The 22,410-nt window shown below is 45.5% G+C and overlaps 1 protein-coding gene across 1 annotated transcript in view; it reads right to left on the reverse strand.

Annotated features, from left to right (window-relative positions):
- Window positions 1-22,410, reverse strand: part of BCAS3 (BCAS3 microtubule associated cell migration factor) — a 299,898-nt gene that overhangs the window by 10,148 nt on the left and 267,340 nt on the right. The window contains 2 exon segments of the mRNA XM_042026416.1: window positions 5,640-5,705; window positions 11,145-11,312. Coding sequence (XP_041882350.1) covers window positions 5,640-5,705; window positions 11,145-11,312 — 234 coding nt within the window.

Raw genomic sequence — 22,410 nt, forward strand, 5'->3', positions numbered from 1 at the left:
TGCTGAGGAGGAAGCTAGACCAGACTGGAATTTGGGTTTGATTCAAAGGAAAAGTTAAGAAGTTTGGGGGGGAGCAGATGCTCAGCTGGTCCAAATCAGGGGAGTTTTGTTGAAGCTCACGAAATGATGTCACCACAGCCTCAGCCCTGTCTGCTCATCTAAACAGTTCAAGGCTCTCGAGTTGGGAGAGCTCAGGTGGAGATCAGGACCAGAGTCTCCTCCTCCCACTTCCCTGGCAGTAGCTCAGTGTCACTGAGAACTCCAAACCCAACCAAATAATCCCAGTTCCGAGTGCAATTTATTTAGTCTATTCACTCAATTATTTTAAAGATTATGTTGACATGGCTGCTTCAAGCAGACCAGTTTTGTAAACACAGCCCTAATTTTACAAAGCACTCGGAGCTCACAGTCATTCACTTAAAATCACAGTTCTACCTTGACTGAGTATTAACCCAGCCTGGAAAAGCAGCAGCTCTGTCTCATGGCCTCACTCTCTTGCAGGGCTGCTTGAGGCTCTTAATACACTCTCTCTTATTTATACAGCTCCAAATTCTGATGTTAGATGTAAATATGAAAGAGCCTTGATAAAAATGACATTCAAAGCTTAATTCGTCCCTTTGTTAATGGAGCTGTTGAACACAGCAATTCACATTTGTGCTCCTCAATACAGAAGGCAGCTGGAATAGTAAATTCAACATTTTTCCTTTTTGAAAGTCGTATTTTAAAAATTGTTCTAAGCACTGATTCTCTTACATTTCATCTTTGTAGCTGCACTCACAAACGTGTGGATGAGCTGCAGCTGGTGGAGGAGCTGGTGGAAGGTAACCCTGTGTGAAATCTGAAAGACCTAATGGCAAACCAAGGCATTCTTCTGGTCACATCCCCCAGAAAAGGCAATTTAAGTCATCTCAGGCTGGACAGATTCTGCCTTGGATACGGGCACCTGGCAGTGAAGTTCACATCACTACCTGCTCCTCGTGTTGTGCTCTTGTGCAGACCTTTTGCTCATATTTTGATGGGTGACTAGCCATCTTTTCAAAAGATAAACCAAAAAGACAACACAGTCCTGGCATGATATTATCAAAAGAGTTCTTACCAAAAGAGTTCACACCAAAGGGTGTGGATAAAAGTAGCCCTTAGTAGAGGCAAAAAAGCACCCCCAAATTTCAGATTAGGGATCTGTCCCTGCACAATTCACCTCCCACTGCTGCCTCCATGGCTGCAGATGAGGGAAGGAGGCTGCAGGGTTAATTTGTCTCTTGATTTATGCTTCTAAATGCCATTTCCACCTGACAAGGTGGGAGCACCCAGTGGGAATAGCTGTAGCATGTGGGAATAGATGGGAGATGCCATCCATGGGAATGCTGTGGAGAATTCCAGCACAGCATCCAAGCATCCTCCACAACACAGGGCATTGGAATCTTTTTAGGAAACTGCCACCATTTCCACGGCACTCATCCCAACCAGATCTCTCCATCCCCAGCCCCTCTGGCTCCTGGATCCCCACTGAGCTGGAGCAGAGGCAGCAGGGCAGGTCCTGGCTGCTGACCCCACCAGCACCTTCCTGCCTGCAGCCTTCCCAGAAAAACATCTTTGGAAAGAGTCAGAGAAGTGATACTGACCCTTTGTCTTTCACAACACCATCAAATTTTGGTGTAAACACAAAGTTCATGTGTTGGGCAGTTACTGAGAAAGTCAATGACCAAGGGAATAACAAATAAATATCCAAAATAAATAAATAAATAAATAAATAAATAAAGAAGATGGTGTTTTAGCTGCGGGGGTCTTTTTGGAAAATGGGATAAAATGGGTCACACAGAAAAAGGCAGCAAGCAGTTCATGTCCTGAGGTGGACTCAGGGAGGTGACATGTCACCAGCCAGCCTCACGAGCTCCCAAATTCAGGATCTCTCCACAACAGCACATAGTTGCTACTAAAATTCACCCCCTGTCTGCATAGAAAACTAATTCCCCCTTCCCCAGGATGCAGGACAGATTGAAGGGAAGCTGCTCCCTGCCTGTGGTGGGAAATGCCTCGGAGGGATCTCCGAGGCTCTCGGTGATGTCTGAGGAACACAGAGCAAAGCCAGAGAGCACCAAAGTGCTGCTACCTCAGTGAAGGAACAGCACTGAAAAGCAGAACAGAAGCAACAGGAGTGAGGGAAAACCTATTTACCTTTTTTTTAGCAGTTTTTACTCTTTTTATACATTACCTCACATGTTCCCAAGCACAAAACCACCAGATGTCATTTCAGAGGGCACCAGCAGAAACACAGAAAAAAGCAGCTGCTTTATGATCTTTTTGTCTTTATGTTTTCCCTCAACATCTTTTTCATCCTCTGTGAATGCACAACTTTTACACAGCCCCATTTTTACTGAAAGAATCTCCCTTTTGGAGGCTCAGCTACCTGCATGAACCTCTGCACGGCCCTGAACCCTTTCCCCTTTCATGGGGAAGCTGCAAACAGGGTTTCTTCATCTTCAAAACGCTTCCAACCAATTTGTCATTTTCCTTTCTCTTCATTTTTTTGGTCAGTGGATGGTACACACGATATTGAGCAATAATAACTAGAGGAGGATGAAAACTGCTGCAGCTTGAGAAGTGAGCTCAGGATATGATTCCTCCTCACCGGATGCCTGGAAGATGTCACTGAAATTCTCTCTCCCTTCGTGCAACCCGTGTGGAGCCAATATGAACTCCCAGCAAAGTGCTTAAAACCCCATTATTTATAATAACTGTTAAATGATGAGACATTGTTTACCCAGATCGCAAGATAAATTCTCACTTACAGAATGCTTGCCTGACCGTCCTGAACATCATCTGGTTTTTATTTAAATGCAAAATGAAATTAGGCTCCCAATAACACAGCAGAAGAATTCAATAAGATCGGGCTTTTCACTTACAGTTTAATATTAACATTTTCCCATAAATGTTAATGAATAAAAGTCTACTGTTTTATGTATTATCCATGGTGGGGAGACAACAGGCTAGGAATGGAAGGAAAGCTAATCTTTTCATACCACAAATTAGGATATATACTTCAAGGAGGACTAAGTATTCCCAGCACTGCCAGGGACCTGGGCACAACCCTCCTTCCTCTGGGGGCAGCCAGTGGAGCTGATCCCATGGGGATGCTCCAGGGAGTCTCCACTGATCACCGAGATCCTCTCCCAGCCAAAATCCCCTTTGGGTTTGTTTCTCTTTTTCTCTGGCCCTCTCTTTCATCCTGACCATACCCCTGAGGCACACTATGAACATCAAAAATCCAACACCATCACTGTCCAGCAAGGCCTGATCCTCTCAGACTCCACCAAGGAGAGCAAGGCAGGATTACTGGGAAAATCAGGTGACTCTTTGTGGGAAATTCTGTCAGAGAAAGGTGCAGGGGTGCTGGGAGGTGAGGGCACAGCTGCAGGCCACACCACAATGACAGGGAACAATACAACATCCGAAGGGAGAAGGACCTGGAGCTGGCAGAGGTGGCACTTTGGAGCTCCCCAAAGGACCTGTGCCTGCTGTGCAAAGCACCAGCAGCAGATCATGTGTTGGAAGAGAGGCTGAGAGGGCTGGAAGCTGCAGGACCAGAGGGTTGGCTCACACTGGAACGTTTGCATTGCTTTGGCTCTTGACTTCCCATTTACTGCAGAGGCTTTGCTGTGTTGATGTGGATTTTGCTGTTTGGTGACTCATACTTCATCCTACCCCTCTAATAAGTGTTCATTTAACAGTTTGACTGCTTAACAATTTATTGCACAAATGGGTTTCCATCCCACAGCCTCCTCCCCCATCTCCCCTGGAGAGGGCAATGCATAGTTTATGAGGGCTTTGTGACGGCCTGTGCTGCACATCCCAAAAATCAGCAAATACTCAATGGCTCTCTGGGGCTGCTGGGCTTGGGAGGAGGGACAGGAACTGTCTTGTCTTTATTCTGCCACCACCTCAGCAGCTGCAAGAGGTTTTGGCTCACAAAACAGCTGTAAAAATACCAGTCCTGGTTCAGATGCTGGGAGATGAGGGCTCTTATACTTACTGAGAGAGATATGCTTGCCATAAGTCATAGCCTACACAAAAACACCATAGAAAGACTCCTAAAAGGAATGACAAGGTAATTATAGGAATTACAGATGGAAAAATCCTGTTGTCTCCTGCCCCCTTCCCAGTGTGGGACCACTCGGTGTGGGGCAGGCTTCAGGCCTCGGACTTTTAAAGGGAAGATTTAATAAACACTGAGAAATATTTCTAAATATTTAGAAAACCCAAAATAACAGATTTCCAAGCCAAGCTGTACAAACAGAAAATGAATTTAGAAAACTTGTTAAAAACCCAACAGCTTTTGCGTGCACCAAAACATATTTGGGTAGCAGGAATCGCCTCCTGGGCAGGATGCTGCAAGCAGAGCTGGGAGGATGCTCAGCCCTGGCTGCAATACCTACCATGGCTCTCCTCTTGTTCCCCCTGGAATCAACAGCAGAACCCTCAGGGATGCAAACAGCTTCATGCTTTAGGAGGGACTCAGCAGACAATCAAATGTGAGCAAAGCCAAGCTAGACAGGACAGAGCTTTGAATTTTCCTGTGATATTCTGGAGTGCTGCAGTTAATTTGCTTAATCATTAGGAGGAAAAACCACAACCCCAAGCAAACAAAAGAAAAACCCCAACACAGCAACAAATCTCTATGGAAAAAGGGAACTGTGTCTCTGTTCACTGCTTTTGAGACAAAGCATGGGAAGAAAAATGTCCAGTTCCAATAATGTCATAACCTGATTACAGCCTGACCAGAAGAGCTAAAACACTTGCAGAACAATGAGTAAGAAATTAAGTTTTAAATTGAGTGCTGGCCCTATCTCGTGTCACTTCTTTATATTCCAGTAGAAAGGACACTGCTGAGCTCATTTCATATCGAGCAGAGTGAGATGCCTGCATGCAGACACCATTTAGTCATCTCCTATATGTTCCTCCCCATTTCTTTCTCTGGGAGGAATGACAAATCCAGAAATGTGACTGCACTTTGTTTTATTATGATATTGATTTTTCCTGCCAAGGGAAAGTGCATTTATCCCCCAGGTCTGTGCGCTGGCAGGGAAGGGTTAACAAAATGTTTATCACAAAGCTGGCTTCAGAGTTGAAAGTAATGTGATCAGTAATGAATTTTGTGTTACATTAGGTTGTATAAATGGACAGACAAGCGCAGACAACAAGTGGCCAGGAGTCGGGGCTAATCTAATGATGTAAAAATAGAGACAGCACCAATTATACTTGGGGCCAGCTCAGAGCTCCTGCAGGGACTGCAAATGAATAGGTACAAATCAAATTACTGACTAATAGACGCACTACAAGAGAGGGCAGTCAATGCTAAATACATTAGGGCCTTGTGACCTCTCTGCTCCGAACAGCAGAATCCTAAATTTGACTTAAAAAAAAAAAAAATCAAAGAAACTCTTGTTCATTTAAGGAGAGCAACAGAACAATGTTATTTGTGAAATGACTTGAGACACTTTGATATTTTTTGGTGTGTCCCCCTATGGCCACGTTAGGTATGTGGCTCTTGGAAAGATGAGAGAGGGTTTGCTTTTAGAACAAGGGAAAATACTCTTTGTGCAAAAGTTAAGACCTGATAACAATACAGTTATGTTACATACCAAAACATTTCAAAGCCATGTGCCTCTTTGTGGTGATGTTTTTTACTGCTACTTCACCGGCTGTGTCTGTATCGAAAATAAAATATTTCTTAAAAAAATACCTTGATTTAATAAGAAGAAAAAGAAAAGGAATCTCCCCACACCACAACTGATAAAAAGCAAATGCAGTTGATCAAGTTGTTATCAAATGGCAGAAAGTCAGAGTTGTCTTGTGGCAGCAGTGCTCCCTTTACAATTTTTCTACAAACAGCAAGAACCTGAATTCACACTAGAAATATTCATGGTATCAGCAGTCACACCCCTCCTCCTTAAATAATGTATGACCTGGAAGAAATTCCAGTAAAAACTCCCAGGGCTGGTGGCAAGATTGGATTTGGAGACAAGGGAAATTACTGGGAAATTAAAAATGCCTTTGTTGGGCCTGCCCAGGGCTGTGTGATGGGGCTGCTCAGGGAGACCCTTGGACAGGAGAGAGCAAGAAACCCACACTGAAGTGCTTGATATCCTAAAATGTGTGCAAGGCCAGTGCTCCTCTTATCCAGCACTTCAGAAATGGTGGCTCCTAAAGAGCCTGAATTTTCCTTTCTTTTCAACCAGGCCCATCCAAATAAACCTTTTGTAGGAAGAACTGCACTGAGCTCTCAGACTTATTGGAGGGGGTAATTTAATCTCTGACCCTGGGATGAATATTCTGAAAGTTCAAAGGCTGCTTTTAGCATCGATGTTATTTGATCCACCAGTGGGTTTGCCGCCCAAGCTGGTTTTGCACTGAACCTATGCAGAAATCTCCTGGCAGAAATGCTCTTCAGGGGAAAAATCATTTGCTCTGTGTTCCTGTAGCCCATGTCTGAGTTAGGATGAAAACCAACTGAGGAGAGAGAAGGAGAAAATTGCCTTGGAAAAATTAAAAGGAAGAGGAAGAGAGGAAGAAAGGAAGAAATGAAAGAAGGGAGGGAGGGAAGGAGAGAGGGAGGGGAAGGTACCACTGGAAGCTCTGACTCAATAAAGGGCTAATCCTATTCCTGAAACTGAATGTACAGCTACATCTGTGTCCAGGTGGCTGCTGATCTTTGAACACGGCTTGTGAGTATGCATATTTTCTCCTCTGGAAAAAACCCCAGGAAGGCTGGTCCTTGCATAGAGCCACTGGCTTGCCCTCCTCCCTCCGCTTCCCACCTCAGCCAGGCATGCCAGAAAACGTGTGACTTCCCTTCTCCAACCCCCAAATTTCACAGGAAGATTTCAAAACCATCCCTCTGCAAAGCTCAAAGGTGTCCAGACCCAAGTTAGGCTCGGGCTGGTGTAACAACACAGCTTTGGCTGGGGACCAGGATCCAAAGTGCCTGGAGCCCCAGTGCAGGGTTTCCTCCCGGCCATCCCCTAACAGCACGTCTAATTAGCTCCACTTACTTACATCCCATTAATCAGGTTAAAGAGTTTGCTTCAACATATGAGCTTCCTTCAGTGCATTCTGAGTTTGTTCATGAAATTTGGAAGGAATCCAGACAGTTTCCTCCAAGGGCCAGAGGTGCACCTCACTGTGCCACGGGCTTCCCACGGGCGAGAGCTGACAGACTCGGAGGTTTGCAGGAGTTTTGGAAGAAAGATGCATTTCCAAAACCATCCTGCTGCTCAAGCTGTAATGGCTTGCTCCCCTATTATAGACTGATTTTAAATATTAAGCCTAGAAGTGATCAAAATACATTGGAAAGCTTAAAAAGCGTATTTGCTGAAGGAATAGGTGAATCAGAGGATTTACTAATTACAGTATCTTTGGAGGGAAAGATTTCTAGCCTAGGCTGGCAATTTCCTCCTGTCCAGTTTGAGTGGAATCCTGTCAGAGATATTTGTCTGAAGCAGAGTTTCATAAATCACAGTCCTAGGGTGGTTTTTTGGGGGGGGAATGCAATATGAAGCTCCAGCACACACTTAGGAACTGCACTGCAAATGTAAATGTTGTAGCTGCTTGAAAACAAAGCTTTGCAAGCAAAAGAGGGCACTGACCACTAACATTTGTGTCTAGACTTTCATAATTTCTTCTTTTCAGTGAGAGTTTGACAGAAACTGAAACAGCAAAAGCATCTTTTTGCATCTTTGCCAATTTACGCCTTCCTTGGAATTAAATGTGTATCTGGGCTGACAGCTTATGTACAGCAGACTCCGCTTGAGATAGACATGGGTCGTCTGAATAATTGGATAACAAGGGGAAAAGCTGTTTTCCCAATCAAGCCAACTAGCTGGACGACTGGAGTTATCACTTAGGTCACAAGGAAAGGAGATTTTTGGGGGGGTCACTTTCCAGACCTGGTTCTTCTCCCACCCACTGTCCGACAGCCCTTGGCACCCAGTCGGAGTCGGAGGTGGAAAAGCCTCATCTAATCCCCCTTTCCTGCGAGTGCCAGATTGCTCCTCATGTTTTTAGCACCCTCCAGCTTGATGTTTGTGGTATGACCAATCTCTGGGTCATTTTCTGCCTCTGCCAGTAGCCAGAGCCAGGGTTAGTGTCACCATCCCTGCTTTGCAAGGCAATGAGGCAGGTACAAAACAAAGATTCTGGGAATATCAGCTCCCCAAAGTGGTCTGTGCACCACGAGCACACACTTCCTCCATACCACTGCAGCCTATCAGCCCTGATTTCTATATAAACCTACGTGTCAGCTATGCCCTAACAGTTAAGGCATTAAAAGAATCTATTTATCTCTTGCCATTAAGTGCATGTCAGGACCAGTTGAGCACTTGACAAAGTCTCACTGTCCACTCTACCGCCCAGTTTTTGTCCACATGTTGGACCCCAGCCCTGCACATGCACAAATCTTCACATTCCCAGTTAGAAAGGTTCATTAATTTGTGCTGAAGTTTGAGAAAGACTTTGCAAGTTTTGTTAAATCTCTGCAAAATCTATTTAAGGACTGAAGAGAATCCAAGGAGCACAAACAGGGGTTAAAGCATGAGTAACATAAAGGCATAAATAAATTAAAATAGTTATTTTAGGATTATTAGAAGGATTATAAATTCCACAATTTTGAGTCCAATGTAGAAACATAAACACTGATTTTGAAAGCAGCAGCAAGATAGAAATCAGCTACCAACAAACAAACCTCCAGTGCCCTTTTCTGCTGAACTCTTTGCTGTCATTTCACTGTGGGGAGTGGGCAGCAGAGAACCCAAGGAGGAAAACTGAGTTTTTTCAAAGATAATTCAGTTCAGCCGAGCTTGGTTATAATGTAAGTGGTTTGGGGGAAGTGAAAACCCTCCTACTTGTTATGAGCCAACAAAGACACCTCTTTTTTGAAGTGAGGGTAATGCAGCTCCACACTTATCTCTGCCCATTTGTTAAGCAGCAGACAGATGTGAGCCCTTCCCTGTGCTCCCCAGCCTGAGGAATGGTGCTGGCAGCCAGCTCCAGTCCACTCCCTCGGCAAGAGCAGCTCTCCAGGTACATCTGAGCAGCAGAGAACTTCTTCTGTCTGTCTGGTAAAGAGGAACAGCTCAAGAGCTGTTAGGGGATGGAAGTGGAAAGGGCACGGGAGTTCACTGTCTTATCACCGGGTTTTCTCTGCTGCTCTGAGTCACCACATGCCCAAATCCTGAGAATAAAGGGTGTTAGTGGTGGAGAGAATCCCACGACAGGCAGGGAAACACAGAGTGTTAATGACAGGGAGAGGAGGGTGGTGGGATGGGGTGAGTTGGGTCAGTGCTCATGTTACTCATTATTGCTGCGTACAATCGCTGCTCTGAGATGGCATCTATCTTACACTCATTAGGGAGATTTATTGGTCTGGAGCAAGAGCTGGGAGAAATCTCTTTGGATGAATATTAACTCAGTGATGGCATCTCTATAAACAGCTCCTTTCTGTCTTTACACCTGCAGTACTGCAAGCCTCATCTTATGCCAAAGAAGTTGGCACTCGCTGCCATCAGCTGGATTTGGTGAAAATGGAAGTGAAATACAGAGCTCTGTCTCTGACAAAGTTCTTGGTTTACAATATAATATAATATATTCAATATAATGTAATTACAATATAATACACTGTCAAGTCTCCAGGGCAGTCAGTCGCCCTAACCTGGCACATCTGGAAGGCTTCAGCTTTCAGAGGAGGTATTCCACTCACCTTTCCCCTTCCATACACAGCCTGAGGGGTGCTGACCCATTATCAGCAGTGGATACCCTCCCAAAGTTCACACTGATCACAGCATGGGTCAGTAAGTGATGAAATATGTGCCTTTCTCTATTTTCACAGCCTGCTTTTTCTACCTTCCCAGCCCTTTACAGACATGAGCTGATTGAAGTCCACAGCAGCAATGTGAGGCATCTCTATCCTCACTGCACTGATGGAGCTCTGGAGTCATGGACATGTGAAGTGTCTTGTCCAAGGCAAAAAGCTGGTGAGGATTTGCACCAGATCTGCAGCAGACCCACACTTAGTGTTCAACCAACTCCTTCTGTTAACACCAAATCTCAACCCATCCTTTGATTTCATCTCTCTCTCGATGGAAATCAGAGGGAGGACAGTTGAGAAGGTGACCAGCTGGGTTATGAAGGTGCTTCTGCACTACTCAGCCTGGTTACTGCTGCATGTACCTACAGACAAGGGCTAAAATCCTGCTCCTCTGCATCCTTCTCCTCCAGGCTGTGGGAAGCTGCTGCAGTTTGCTACCTGCTCCACAGTGACCCACCTGCAAAGCAGGATGAGCCCTGATGGGAGAGACTTCTTGAGGAGCAGGGAGAGCTCAGAGCAGCACAAGATCCTCAGTGATACATGAGGGCAAGAGCAAAAGGAAGAGACAGCTCCCGCTCTTCCTGAAAGATCCATAGGTTGGCATTCCCACACCTTTCTGCTGGTTTCTCCTCTTTTGTCTTCCCAGGCAAGCTGCCAGGAGAGTGACAAGTGAGTTGGCAGCTGATGTTAGGAGCCACCATCACTATGAGGAGTTTTTACTGGAGGTGTTTTTTGGAACAAGTGGAAATTAATGGAGACAATAAACCTGCAGTAACCGCGCTTTAGTTTCTGAGCATCTCCTACCACGGGGCCCCTTCTGACAGCCTAATCTCTGATGTGCCATTCCATTTACTTAAACAGATGATACAATTTATCAATATAATGGACACTGATGAAGATGGATTAATTTGGATTACAGAACCAGCGCTTCACAGTGGCTCTATTCAGGACACAAAATGAGGATACGTGTGATTATTGCATTGTTTGGAGCAGGGTGGGCAAGGGCAGCAATCTGCACAAGGATGCTCCTGAGCTGGCAGGAGGGGAGGAAGGAGAGCCCTTGTCCCAGCTATACGATAAGGAAGCTTCATGTGCCAACATCTCAGACCGTATCCATGCGATCTACCGCTTCCATCCCACTGAGATCCCCACAAAAGTAAATTAATCAGAGAGAGAGAGGAGCGTACAGAGAAAAAGGAAAGGCGAAACTAAAAAAAAAAAACCAAAAAAAAAATCACCATTGGGTGAGATGTACGTGATCTCTGATCACACCTCTTCTTTGTACCTGTTCCTGATCCCACCATGTCCCTGCTGGGGGATTCGCACATGGCGTCGGCCAGGCGCTCGCGCAGCCCCTCCTCGCCGTGCTCCATGGAGGACATGTGGCGCAGACCGAAGTTCTCGGGCCAGCTCCCACACACCTCCAGCAAGGTCACGCTCCGGTCGAAGGCACCTTCAACAGACAAAAGAGACACGTGTGGGACACCCTGGCACCAACCTCCTTCCATGTGTGGTGCATTTTGGGTGCCTGAAAAGCTGATTTTTAGCACAGGAGTTAAAACGTTTATGTTACCAGCACAGCACAGCACAGCAGAACCCGAAGTATGGACCAGCTTTGACCAAGCAGCTGTAAGAAAAATGGTTAAATTAAAATACAGACCCAATTCTGGTCTCACACTGGTGAGAGTCAGGAAAGCAGCGCAACAACACAAATGTGAATGGCATACATTTATTTTTATGTTAGACAAGTAAAAATTATTTTTAAAGTTGGTTAGTCTTCCACTGGGCTGCTGCTGAAATCCTTCTTTCCCCTCCTCATCCTGGACAATGGAAACAACAAAGTTATTTTGTCTTTGCTAATGGGAAGAAACTTTAGCTAAAATCCCTTTCTTGCTCTGCAGCAGAGAAGTGCAGAGCATGGCAGGGCTGCCTCGTTTCTGACAAAGGAACAAATGGATCCCTTCCCTCAGTCTGGGATATCTGTGGGTTTTCTGTGCTCCTGCACTGGGAAATTTTAGGTCAAATGTGCTCTAACAGAGACTCTTTCACCAGCAGCGCCTACTGAAGGCTCTGGCTCCTGTGAGGGAGCGCACGTACCTCCAAAAGATACTTCAAATAATTCCTTGACTTGCAGTTATTACCTCATTCACAGCAGGGTATGATGTTCTGCCGAATGCAAAGATTAGATTCTGAATTCAGGATCACTTCAAAGTACAAATTAAAATTATTCTCCTTTATTATACAGCAAGTCTTCTGCGAAGGCTTACTTAAATCATTCCCACTTGGAACAAGATTACAGTTATGCTTTGTTGCTTCAAGCACATACCATTTACTCCGCTATTAGGTAACTGAATATGCAGCGTTTATTGTGCCTGGTTTCTGCCAGCCTACCGAGGGGAAAAAATGCAAATGCCAATGTTTCTCAAAGTTAAAAGTACATGAAACACGTCCTTGTTATCAGGCCTTTGGTTTTCCCCTTTGATCAGCCGTCAGAAACTATCTACACTTGTAGTCTGTGACTGTACAGCTTCACAGCACACTCCCTGCCACTGACAGGTGGTAATAGAAAGGGTGAGAGACCAAGCCCCGCGGCAGGCGGCCCTTCCTCTGATAACGTCCAAAGTACCGGGTGATAACCGTTCGTAAACACTCGGCCAGCCAGTTAATCCATACATCAGCAAAGAGGGGCAGATAATTCTGAACTCTAATGGCACGGACAAAAGCACCAGGGCTGGCATTCAGGGATTTATATGGGCTGCAATGGTGACTTCTGGCTCCTGAATTTCATCGGCGCGCACGGCGTTGATTTATCTCCTCAGCCTGGCTGCGGAGTGGATTCCTGGCACTAGAAAACCATCAACACTAAAATGGACCTCTACAAAATGGGACCGTGGCTCTTGTGTGATACATGCACTTGAACTCTGGATGAATCCCAGTTTAAACCGAGAGGAGGAATGACCAAATATTTCAACTTTTAATGGCTCTTTGGATTTATAAGGTTGCTCCAGTCCACTAATTTGTTTTAAAGCGAGGGTTCTTAAAGCTTGTTTGAGAAAATGCAGGGAGGAGGCAAAGTAATTTCGATGATGTTTAAATCTCTACAACATTTTCATGATGTCAGCTCTCCTAAAGGCAAGAGGAAAAGCAAAATCTGGGGGGTTTTTTGAAGCTTTTTTTCCCCAAGTCATCCTTCTACAGTTTCATGCAACCCTGAGACCCCACAGACTTCAGGTGTTTTTGACAGAGCTCTTAATATACCCTGAGAATGATCAGGGGGACTTTTAAACCCGCTTCCCAAACCTCAGGGAAGCAGCAGGGACATGATGAGCTCCCACAGGTTTGCAGGGCTGCGCCAGAGATGAGAACTCTCCTCTTTTCTGGTGTCAGCCCTTATTCCAAAAGTGAGAAATGGGAGCATTTCTGCTCCTATAAGCAGACATATGAATAATAAGGCAAATGGCTTTTGAAGCTCTGCCAAGATGCCTGCTTGTGTGTACAGGGAGAAACTTCATGGAGCGCCGGGCTCTGGCTCCTGAGATACTTGAGTGAGAGCAAAGGAGACAAGTGCAGCATTACCTCTGCAATCAGAGCCAGGAGCTGCCAAAACTTCTTAGCAGCAACGTGTGAGGCTGCAAGTGTTAATGCAAATGCAGGTTAGAGGGATTAACTGCACTGAAAACTTGCTTGTAAAAAAACTGTAGGGCTGGGGAAGCTGTAGTTTTATCTTTCCTCCCTTTTCACTCCTTCTCCGTGGTAGCAGCGCACATCTGGCAAGACCATTGATATCCAGACATCCAGCTGGGATTCAGCAGCCACCGCTGTAGCCCGTGGGTGATCACTGCCTGTAACAGGCAGAGGAGGTCCTTGCACCGTCATCTGCTCTGTGCTGCCCTGGAACCCACAAATTCCCCCTTACTTCAACACAGACACTGACAAAGTGCGTTCCAGGTAAAGCTGAACACGCAGAGTGTGACTGAGGTTATTCAGGACATGGGGCTAGAAAAGGGGACCTTGCTTGAGCAGGCAAATCCTCTCCTCCTGTAAATCCCTGGCTCTGTCCCTCTCTGATGCAAAACAAAACTATTTCAGGAAAAACAAGATTAACTGTCATGGACCTTCCTGTTGGTCTCGCCAGTGCATCAGCAGACAGCACACATATCAGAATAAAATAATAAAATAATTTTTTCAAGGTAGAATTAAGTTCTGGGTAGTTTTACACCTTGGAAAGTGACTCTGGAGTGTGTGACATGGCAATGGGCTGGTTGCTCCCAGGAGCCTTTGGCTGCTCTGCCCTGCCTACATCATTCCCTATGTACATCATTCCCAATGGTGCAAGGGCTAATGGCATTAAACTTCCACTGATAGCAGCTCACCCTATCTCTGCTATTTATTATATTGTAATCTCTCCTCCTGGCTGCCTGGCTCTCCCCTTTTCAATCCCAGTATCTCACTTGATAAGGTATCAAATTCCCCATCGCCGGCCAGCGAGGAGTTTACAAATAAACCTCGGTGGAGCGTCCTGCTCTCAGAATCGCCAAAGCCAGAACGTAACCACAGAACCAAAGGGCTGAGAAAGTTCCTGCTGATTCCAGGGATTACTGAGGGCTGAGGGGAGGCAGGCTGACAGCCTGCTGAAACCCTACTGACAGCCACCAATATCAGCCCCTGACGTGTGAAGCCCAGACTTTCCCCTGTCCCCCCGGCCCGGATACAGCTTTGGCTGGGGAACAGGTTCCACCTAAAAGGAGCAATTCATTTAGGAACAGCTCAAGAGTGAGCAAAGGACCCATTATGTGAGTCAAGCAATTACGAGTGAAATCCTGGTGAAATTTCATTAAATCACCGAAAAAAAAAATCTTATTGACTTAAAACTGTGTCAATATTTCATCCTATTGCACCATGCTTTCAAGCCAGCAGAGCACTCACTTCTCCTTTATTTATTGAAGATGAAACTGGGTGGGAATGAAGACCACCAGCCTCCCCTATGTGATGTCCAAGCATCATCCCAGAACTCCACATCAACCCAAAAGGAATGAGCAAGACCCATGGCTTGACCATATAGGTCAAAAATGCTTTGTTTTGCAATTCCAGCCCCAAATGCTCTGAGCTAATTCTGCTCCACACACAGGATTTTTCTATTCAAACTTCAGTTTTTGCCTGAAAACAATCTCTGACTTCCCTCTTTCCACAGACATTTGCCTCCCAAGGAGCACCACCCTTTTCTCTTGCCACTGCTGATGGAGCAGAATCAGGTCCCCATCTTTCTGCTTAGCATTTCTTGCATTTTATTAATGGCAAAGGCTTCTATCATTACTCACAACAAATTACCTTCCTTAGACACACAGGATTTGTGTTCAGCATTGCAATTGTTTCAAGGCTTTTAATATAAAAGCAAAATAAATTCTAGAGAAGAAAGGAAAAAAACCAACACCCTAAACCTTGGAAATGTCCTTTCATTTCACAGCCCCACCAACCAAGAGTGAGAAAACCAGAGAAACTTCTTTTCTTCTCTGAAAAAAAAATCTAGTAGTAAAAAGTATTTTTACAAAACGTTTCAATGCTTTGAGTGTGTTATTTTTCTAAGTCAAAATAGCTAAGCTGAATCTTTCACCATAGCTCTTTAATTCGAAAGCCAGGGGAAATTTTTTTCATTAAACCTCTGGACGGCTTTGTTTAAAATATGAAATCAAGTAGCTCCATTTCCTGTCTTCTAAGGAACAGTAAATCAAAGAGAGAACGTTGTCCAAAAATACAGTAATGGTTCTATTAAAGAGCTTGACAGTTTTGAGCCTCACCTTGCATATTGCAACATACGTGTGAGCAAAAACAACAGAGTGAAGAGGAGGAGAAATGACCTGGCAATTTTAGTTGGTAAAAGATGCATCCTGATCAACGGGATGGGGCTTGACCCCACATGATGGTGGACCCTGAGGTGCAACCAAGAGGGACAGAATGGTTGCCCATCACCTCTCCTGCTCCTCCTGGCCTTTTCAGAAGCAGGAGTGGACTCTGAAGGGAGTCCTGACCCTCCTGGCACTGGACACGCTGGTGACCACAGGGAGCTGCCCAGAAACTCCTCGGCCGGGAGTGAGAACCCCACAGGCGTGCGAGGAGCCAGCACATGGAAACTCCTTGCCCAAAGCAGTGAGTCAAACTGTAACATACCCCATTTAAACATTAAAGGTTGAACTTTCCTACAGGCTCTGCCAACTCCCCTGCAAGCCATAACTTTGTGATTCCAGCAGGAATGCCACAAAGCGGCCGCTCTGAACATTTGAAGGGGGATGCGGGCAAATTCCTTACTTGAGTGTGGAGAAGCAATATCCCCCTGACCTGCCCTGGATCTGGCATGTCTGTGCTCATGGCACGTGCTGCTGATCCCCTCCTGTGCATGGCTCACACGCTGCCAGCCCGCTCTCCCATGGCACACCAGCTTGCATGGGACAGAACGCGGTTACACCAAGGTGTGAGTGTTAATTATTGCCTTTGGAAACCATGGCAGGAGCCACAGCCTTTGGAATGACTCTGCTCCCTGTCATCTTCCCTCCCACAGAGTTTCTTTTTTTCCAGAACCACTCACAGTTCTCCTATAAACAGGACATTACTCACCAGCTCTGTATCCTGTGAGTGCATTTAATTAATGGAGCCTTCGGCCGGGGTACCCAGTCCCACAGGCAACCAACACTTCCAAATCCCTTTGAACTCTTGGCTAAGTGAGGCTGAGAGGTTGCTTGTCCCTCCTCAGCACCACAGACTTGCAAACAAAACCGCTGTTTATTCCTCTGTCAGGATTTCTAAATGAGTTTCGAGCAGAAGTGAAGCTGACGGGAGGAGCGGAGCGGCCTCGGGAGCCCCCGTGCCCAGCAGCTCCATGGATGGTTGGGAAGGAGGTTGCCCAACCACTGCCCATGTCCCACGTGGCCACAAACTCAGGACAGTGGCCCAGGCAATGATGGCAATGTCCAGGATCATGGTGCAGGTCCTTAGTGACCATCCCACCCTCCTGCTGCTCCCCACATCCCGAAAAACTCCATCTCCTCCACTCCTGCACAAGGGGGTAACCAGGGGCTCAGGAGAAGCATTTGGGATGATCAGGAGCATACCCAGCCATCACGGCCATCCTTGAAGGCTTTCAAATGTGAGCAAGGCTGCAATTTTCAGAGCTGGAGCGGCAAGATATTTTTATAAATACATAAATCTTTTCAAGGAAAAACAAATATAGAGAAAAGAATGTAAACATTATTGTAAAATGCATAATAAAATGTGTGTTGTTTGTTAATTTTGCTCCTTATTATACAGCCTATCTGTACCACCGATGTTGAAACATTTGCCTTTTAAATTCTTTTTTTTAAACTCCCTTATTCATTTAAAAATAGTTTCCTGCATGTTATATGAATAAGCAAAACCTAAGGTCCTAAATCCAGGGGAACTTTGAAGTATGAAACCCATGGTCTATGGGAACTATGTTTTCATTAATCAAAGTAGATGTTTCTAAAGCCATCAGATTTATCATGACTGGATTTCATATGTGAAACCCAATATACACACAGACATACACTGCTTGTCCTTTCGGATTAGTCCTGACCTTTTACTCTCCTTTCTGAAGGATCTGCCTTTCCTCAGAGCGGGGCTGCCCTGCTTTGCCAAAGGAGCCTTGACAAAGTGCGTTTCCAACTCTCCGCTTTCTGTGTCTGAGTATGAGTCTGGGCTAAGGTCAAAACATAAATGATTAAGTGTATTTATTAAACCCTGCCTTTGCCTTGAATGCTCCCAGAGCCTGTCAGATGCCATCCAACTGCAGATCCCTGCTGGCAGCACACCTGGCCACCGAACGAGGGGCCCGGCGCTGCCACAGCCCCACGACCCCAAAAGCTGAATGGAGCCCCCCAAAGCCCCCCTCCCCCAGCACTGCCAGGAGCTCCTCCAGCACTGCCGAGCTCCTGGCTTCCCCAAGGCATGGAGGTTAGTGGAAGGACACGAGATGGTTTAAAAACTGGAGGCAGAATGTGACAGCCGTCCAAAGCAGGACTTCAAAAGAGAAAACGCAACAAAACGCGCGCTCGGTGTCAACGGGGAAATTTATGCCGTGGTTTTGCAGTACCAGAAGCACGAGGCGTTGTCAGCTTGTCTGAAAGAACAACACAGGGGCTGGGGCACAGGTGGGCACAGGTGGGTGCTGCCACAGGTTGCAGCCACAGAGAAGATGCAGCTCATCCACAGCCTGAGGAGCACAGCGCACTGAAAAATCAGCTGAGCGTATTTTTCCAACACTGGCTGCCCTTTATTTAGCTGCCCAAAAGCAAGAAGAGATGGAATCTACAGTATAAATGGATGCTATTATGATTTTGAAAACAAAACATCCCTTTGTAATAAAATTAATTTCCAAGAAAAAACTTTACCCCCCCCCCCCCCCTTGAACAGCAAGATTCGTGCATATTTTAACGCTTCAGAGAATCAGAACGCCTGGAAAAAAGCAGGAATGCTACAGCCAGCCCCAAGCCCCCTTAGAGATTAACATTTCTTTATATTTAATCCTGGCATAAAGCAGAGTGTCCTGAAGAACCCAGGGCTCTGCACAAGCTGGGCTGGGGGTGCGTTACCAGGTACGAATCTGCACAGCAGAAAAACTTCACCTGATGTTCTTTCAACCTCCAGGTCTGGAAATTTCATTAAAAAAGGATTCGCAAAAGATCTTCAGCACTTTTTCGTTTTTGCAAGGTTGGAAATGTTTTCTTGTGGTATTCACATACTTATAATTCTCAGTCCTGCTTAAAATTAGAAAATCCAGTAACGTTTTTTTTTTTCTCCTAGTAAAATTTCCCACTCTCTGAAGATCTACGACTTAGCTAAGCTTACAATAAGATGATTATACAGATTTTCAACAATGCCTAGGAAATTTAAACACACAATGAATTCCATTAAATCTCAGTGGAGGCTTTTTTAGATGAGTCTTTATTTTGTTTGACTTCTCCTCCGAATAAAAGTGGTGATTTTAGGATGCTGAAGCCTTTCGTGTTGGCTTCGGTGAGGAAAACGCTGTGTGAGATGCAGGAAGGATACATCTGGTATTTCTGTGACACCACATAATGATCCTTATTTCTTTATGTGCCAAGTCATTTCTGAACTCTTGGGAAGAGGTTTGCAGGCGTACCCTGTCTTAACGAGGTAGAAATATGCCAATTCCACTGCAGGGGCTGGAATAATAGATTACTTCCCTTAAGAAAACAGATTTATCTTGCTTACTATCAATCTCGTGGCATGTGCAAATGCATATCTATACACACATGTACAAAGGACCCTTAATGGATTAGAAAAGGCTCATATTTACCCACAAGTAAGGAAGGATCTGACAACTCATCAGGGTTTTCGGGATAACCGAGATCTTATGTTACACTTCGAGACACAAGTGTGGATTTGTCATCTTGCTTGAGACTTAGTGGTGACTGTGTGAGCCAAGGAATTTAATTCTGATTGTTTCATTTGAATTAAAAAAAATCTTCGTGTTGAAAAAACATTGGAACTGTGCTATGTCCTAATATATCACTCAAATTGTAACAGGAGACTCCTTCTTGTGTAATAACAACAGAGAGTGTGGAAAAGCCAAGTTCATTGTGGGTACAGCTCATCTGCAGCTGAATATTGGGGATACTGGATTTGAAACCTGCTGCAAAGGAGGGGTGAAAGGTTCCCCATCCCAATCCCAGCTGGCTGGAGCTGCACAGCAGGGAGGGATGTGGCTCAGTGCCCAAATCCTGCCCCAGTATCCTCAGCATCCTCCACACAGCACGCCCAGTCCGCCAGAGACACAGAATTCTGCTGGGCTTGGGGTCATTTCTTCTTTTTAAGTAATTTGCAGGCTGAGAAATGTCCACAAACAAGGGGAGATAATGGGCAGTGTCTTGTCAGTCAGGAGAGAGCTTAGGGCAGAGCATCTGTGGGGAAGCAGCTGAGCACCGAGGCTCTGGAAACACAGAATTTGGTTTATATCACTAACAACCCGTTAAGAGAGAAACTGGAATATTTTTTGCTTTATAAGAGCAAATATTTCTCTGGTCTCATATCACCTTTCCCAGATGAAACATTTCACAACCCATCTGACTTATAAACAGAAACCAAAATATTTTCCCAAGGTGGATCACTGATCCCACTCAGGGCTTCCAAGTTGTAATTTATTTGTCTTACCTCAGTATGAGATAATGTGCACGCTGGTTCCAAGCTACTGTCTAATCACCACTTGGATTTGGGATAAAGAAATCTCACTTGCAAACACCAGGCACTAGCTGGGTGTTTGGGAATTGGTCACAGGGTGACTTTTCCTGCTGGTTTGTGCCCAACACACGGGTGGCAGTGGGTAACCAGCTCCTGCAGCACAAGGTATAGGATTCCAGAATGGTTTGGGTTGGAAGGGACCTTCAAGACCATCCTATTCCATCCAGTCATTGTCAGGGACACCTTCCATGATCCCAGGTTGCTCCAAGCCCCGTCCAACCTGGCCTAGGACACTTCCAGGGATGGGGCAGCCACAGATTCTCTGGGCAGCCTGTGCCAGGGCCTCACCACCCTCACAGGGAAGAGCTTCTTCCTAATGATGAACCTTCTGACACTTCTGTAGCAAATCTCACTGAGTTACCATTCAATTTATTAGGGTTATACCCAATAGTACGAGCAGGGCCTGCTGGAATCACAACTTCCCCTCAGTATTTCAACATATTTCACAACCAGCACGAGATGGATTCAAGTGTTAAACCAGAGTGATGGAAATGTTTGTTTTTGGGGCAGCTGAGCAGCTGCCACCAGGATACAGCACCATTAACATCAGGAACTGGCTTGGAAACTCAGCAGCTTCTTAACTGAGTGACAAAGATCAGGGAATGGAGGAGAGGCTACAAAACACACCTAAAGGACTGAGGCAAAATGAGTTTTCAGGGCTGATACAGAGAATTTTATTGTTTACACCACAGAAGAGCCGGAACATTGAGGTTCAAGTAACTCACCAAGGTGACCACAATGAAATCTTCTACCTGACAACAACCCAGTGCAACCCCACATCTTCCTACAAGGTGTGAAAACATGGATGGGACCTCCAGAGCCACCACATCCTGCCCTGGCCAGGCAGCACCTCGCAACTACTATTCCATCAGCTCCGAGCATTTTGGAAATTGCTCCAAGTCTCTACATCCCCCCAAGAACACTAGAAAAATGTGTTTCTTTAAGGACTACAGAGAAACGTGAAATTTTATGTTTAGAAAGTAATAAAAACTCAACAAAACCTTAAACTTGTTTCCTTGTAAGCTTTCCAAGTCAGGGAAGATAAATTTTTTTGGCCCGATTCTGAATTCATTAAAAGCATGTGCCAAGTTGCACGAGCAAATTTTCTGAGCTCCAGCAACGACTGGACCTACAAAGCACTGAAATCTCTGGTTCTGAGCCAGCTTAAGCATATACTTACTTTTAAGCATGCAAACAGCCCCAGTGACTTCAATGGGAGTATATATATGCTGAAAGTTAAGTGTGTGCTTAAGTGTGCTGCTGGAGCAGGGCCAGAGCACTCGGGAACTCACAGCACCAAGGTCTGATCTCCTCCCAAACCCCATCCAAGGCAGGGATTTCACTCCAGCCAGGAAAGACACAGCTGGGCAGGAGCCAGCAGCCCCTGAAGTTTTCCTCTGCATCCACCGAGGAGGTTTTGCCCTTGTCACTTGTGTTATCCATCAGGCATCTGGTGGCTGGATAAGGCAGAGCGACGTCGCAAGGTGAGATGATGGAGTGAAAAAATGATTGCAGCTGGCACGTCCCAGCCTAAGGCTTTCGGTCATTTAACTCATCTCCCTCTCATCCTCAGCACAGCCTGTACTCAAAGGGCAGGGAATTCACCCTTCCCCAAGCTCCATGCTGGCCACAGCAACTCCAAGTGCAAAGAGGTATCAGGCAGCCATGGCTCCCTGTTCGTGGCTGACAGCAAAGCTCTCAGGAACAAGCAAGAACTCCTGAAAAAAAGAGTCACACAAGGTCTTTGACTGCCTTGAGTGACAACAGCATTTTAGCACTTGACAACAGCACTGACCTCCTGCTGCAGCAAGCACTAAAGGTGACTAGCAGGGTGTGCCTGTAGGGCATCACCCTAATGGGGATGAATTAAAAGGCAAATTTTCTTACTCTTTCTTACTTTTCTTCCCACAAAACCAGAAAAAAGACGAAAGTGGGTGCACCAACCCAAAATAATGCAAAATAAATCACAGTTAAGAGGAAAGTCTGATAATTCATACTGTTAATTCATGAATCACAGTGAGCTCTAAGTTGGAAGGACAAGAACTGGCTTTGTATAGTCAATTTTTTCTTTTCTTCCTTCAATAAACCCTGTTTTGGAGCACTGATGGCAAGGACGTGTTTTGCTCTGATTTATGATGCAATGAAACCTCTAATGTCATTTGGGATGGACCATTCCACCAGGAGTCACCTGGTACAGAGAGAGGGAAGAAGGAGACATTTCAGTGGAAGTCCAAACCACGACACCCCAAATCCCTGCCCCACCCAACAGGCTGATTTCCTTG

This window comes from Corvus kubaryi, unplaced genomic scaffold (assembly GCF_017639235.1).
Source record: "Corvus kubaryi isolate FWS band 111438036 unplaced genomic scaffold, C.kubaryi_AGA036_p1.0 37284, whole genome shotgun sequence".
Lineage (NCBI taxonomy): Eukaryota > Metazoa > Chordata > Aves > Passeriformes > Corvidae > Corvus > Corvus kubaryi.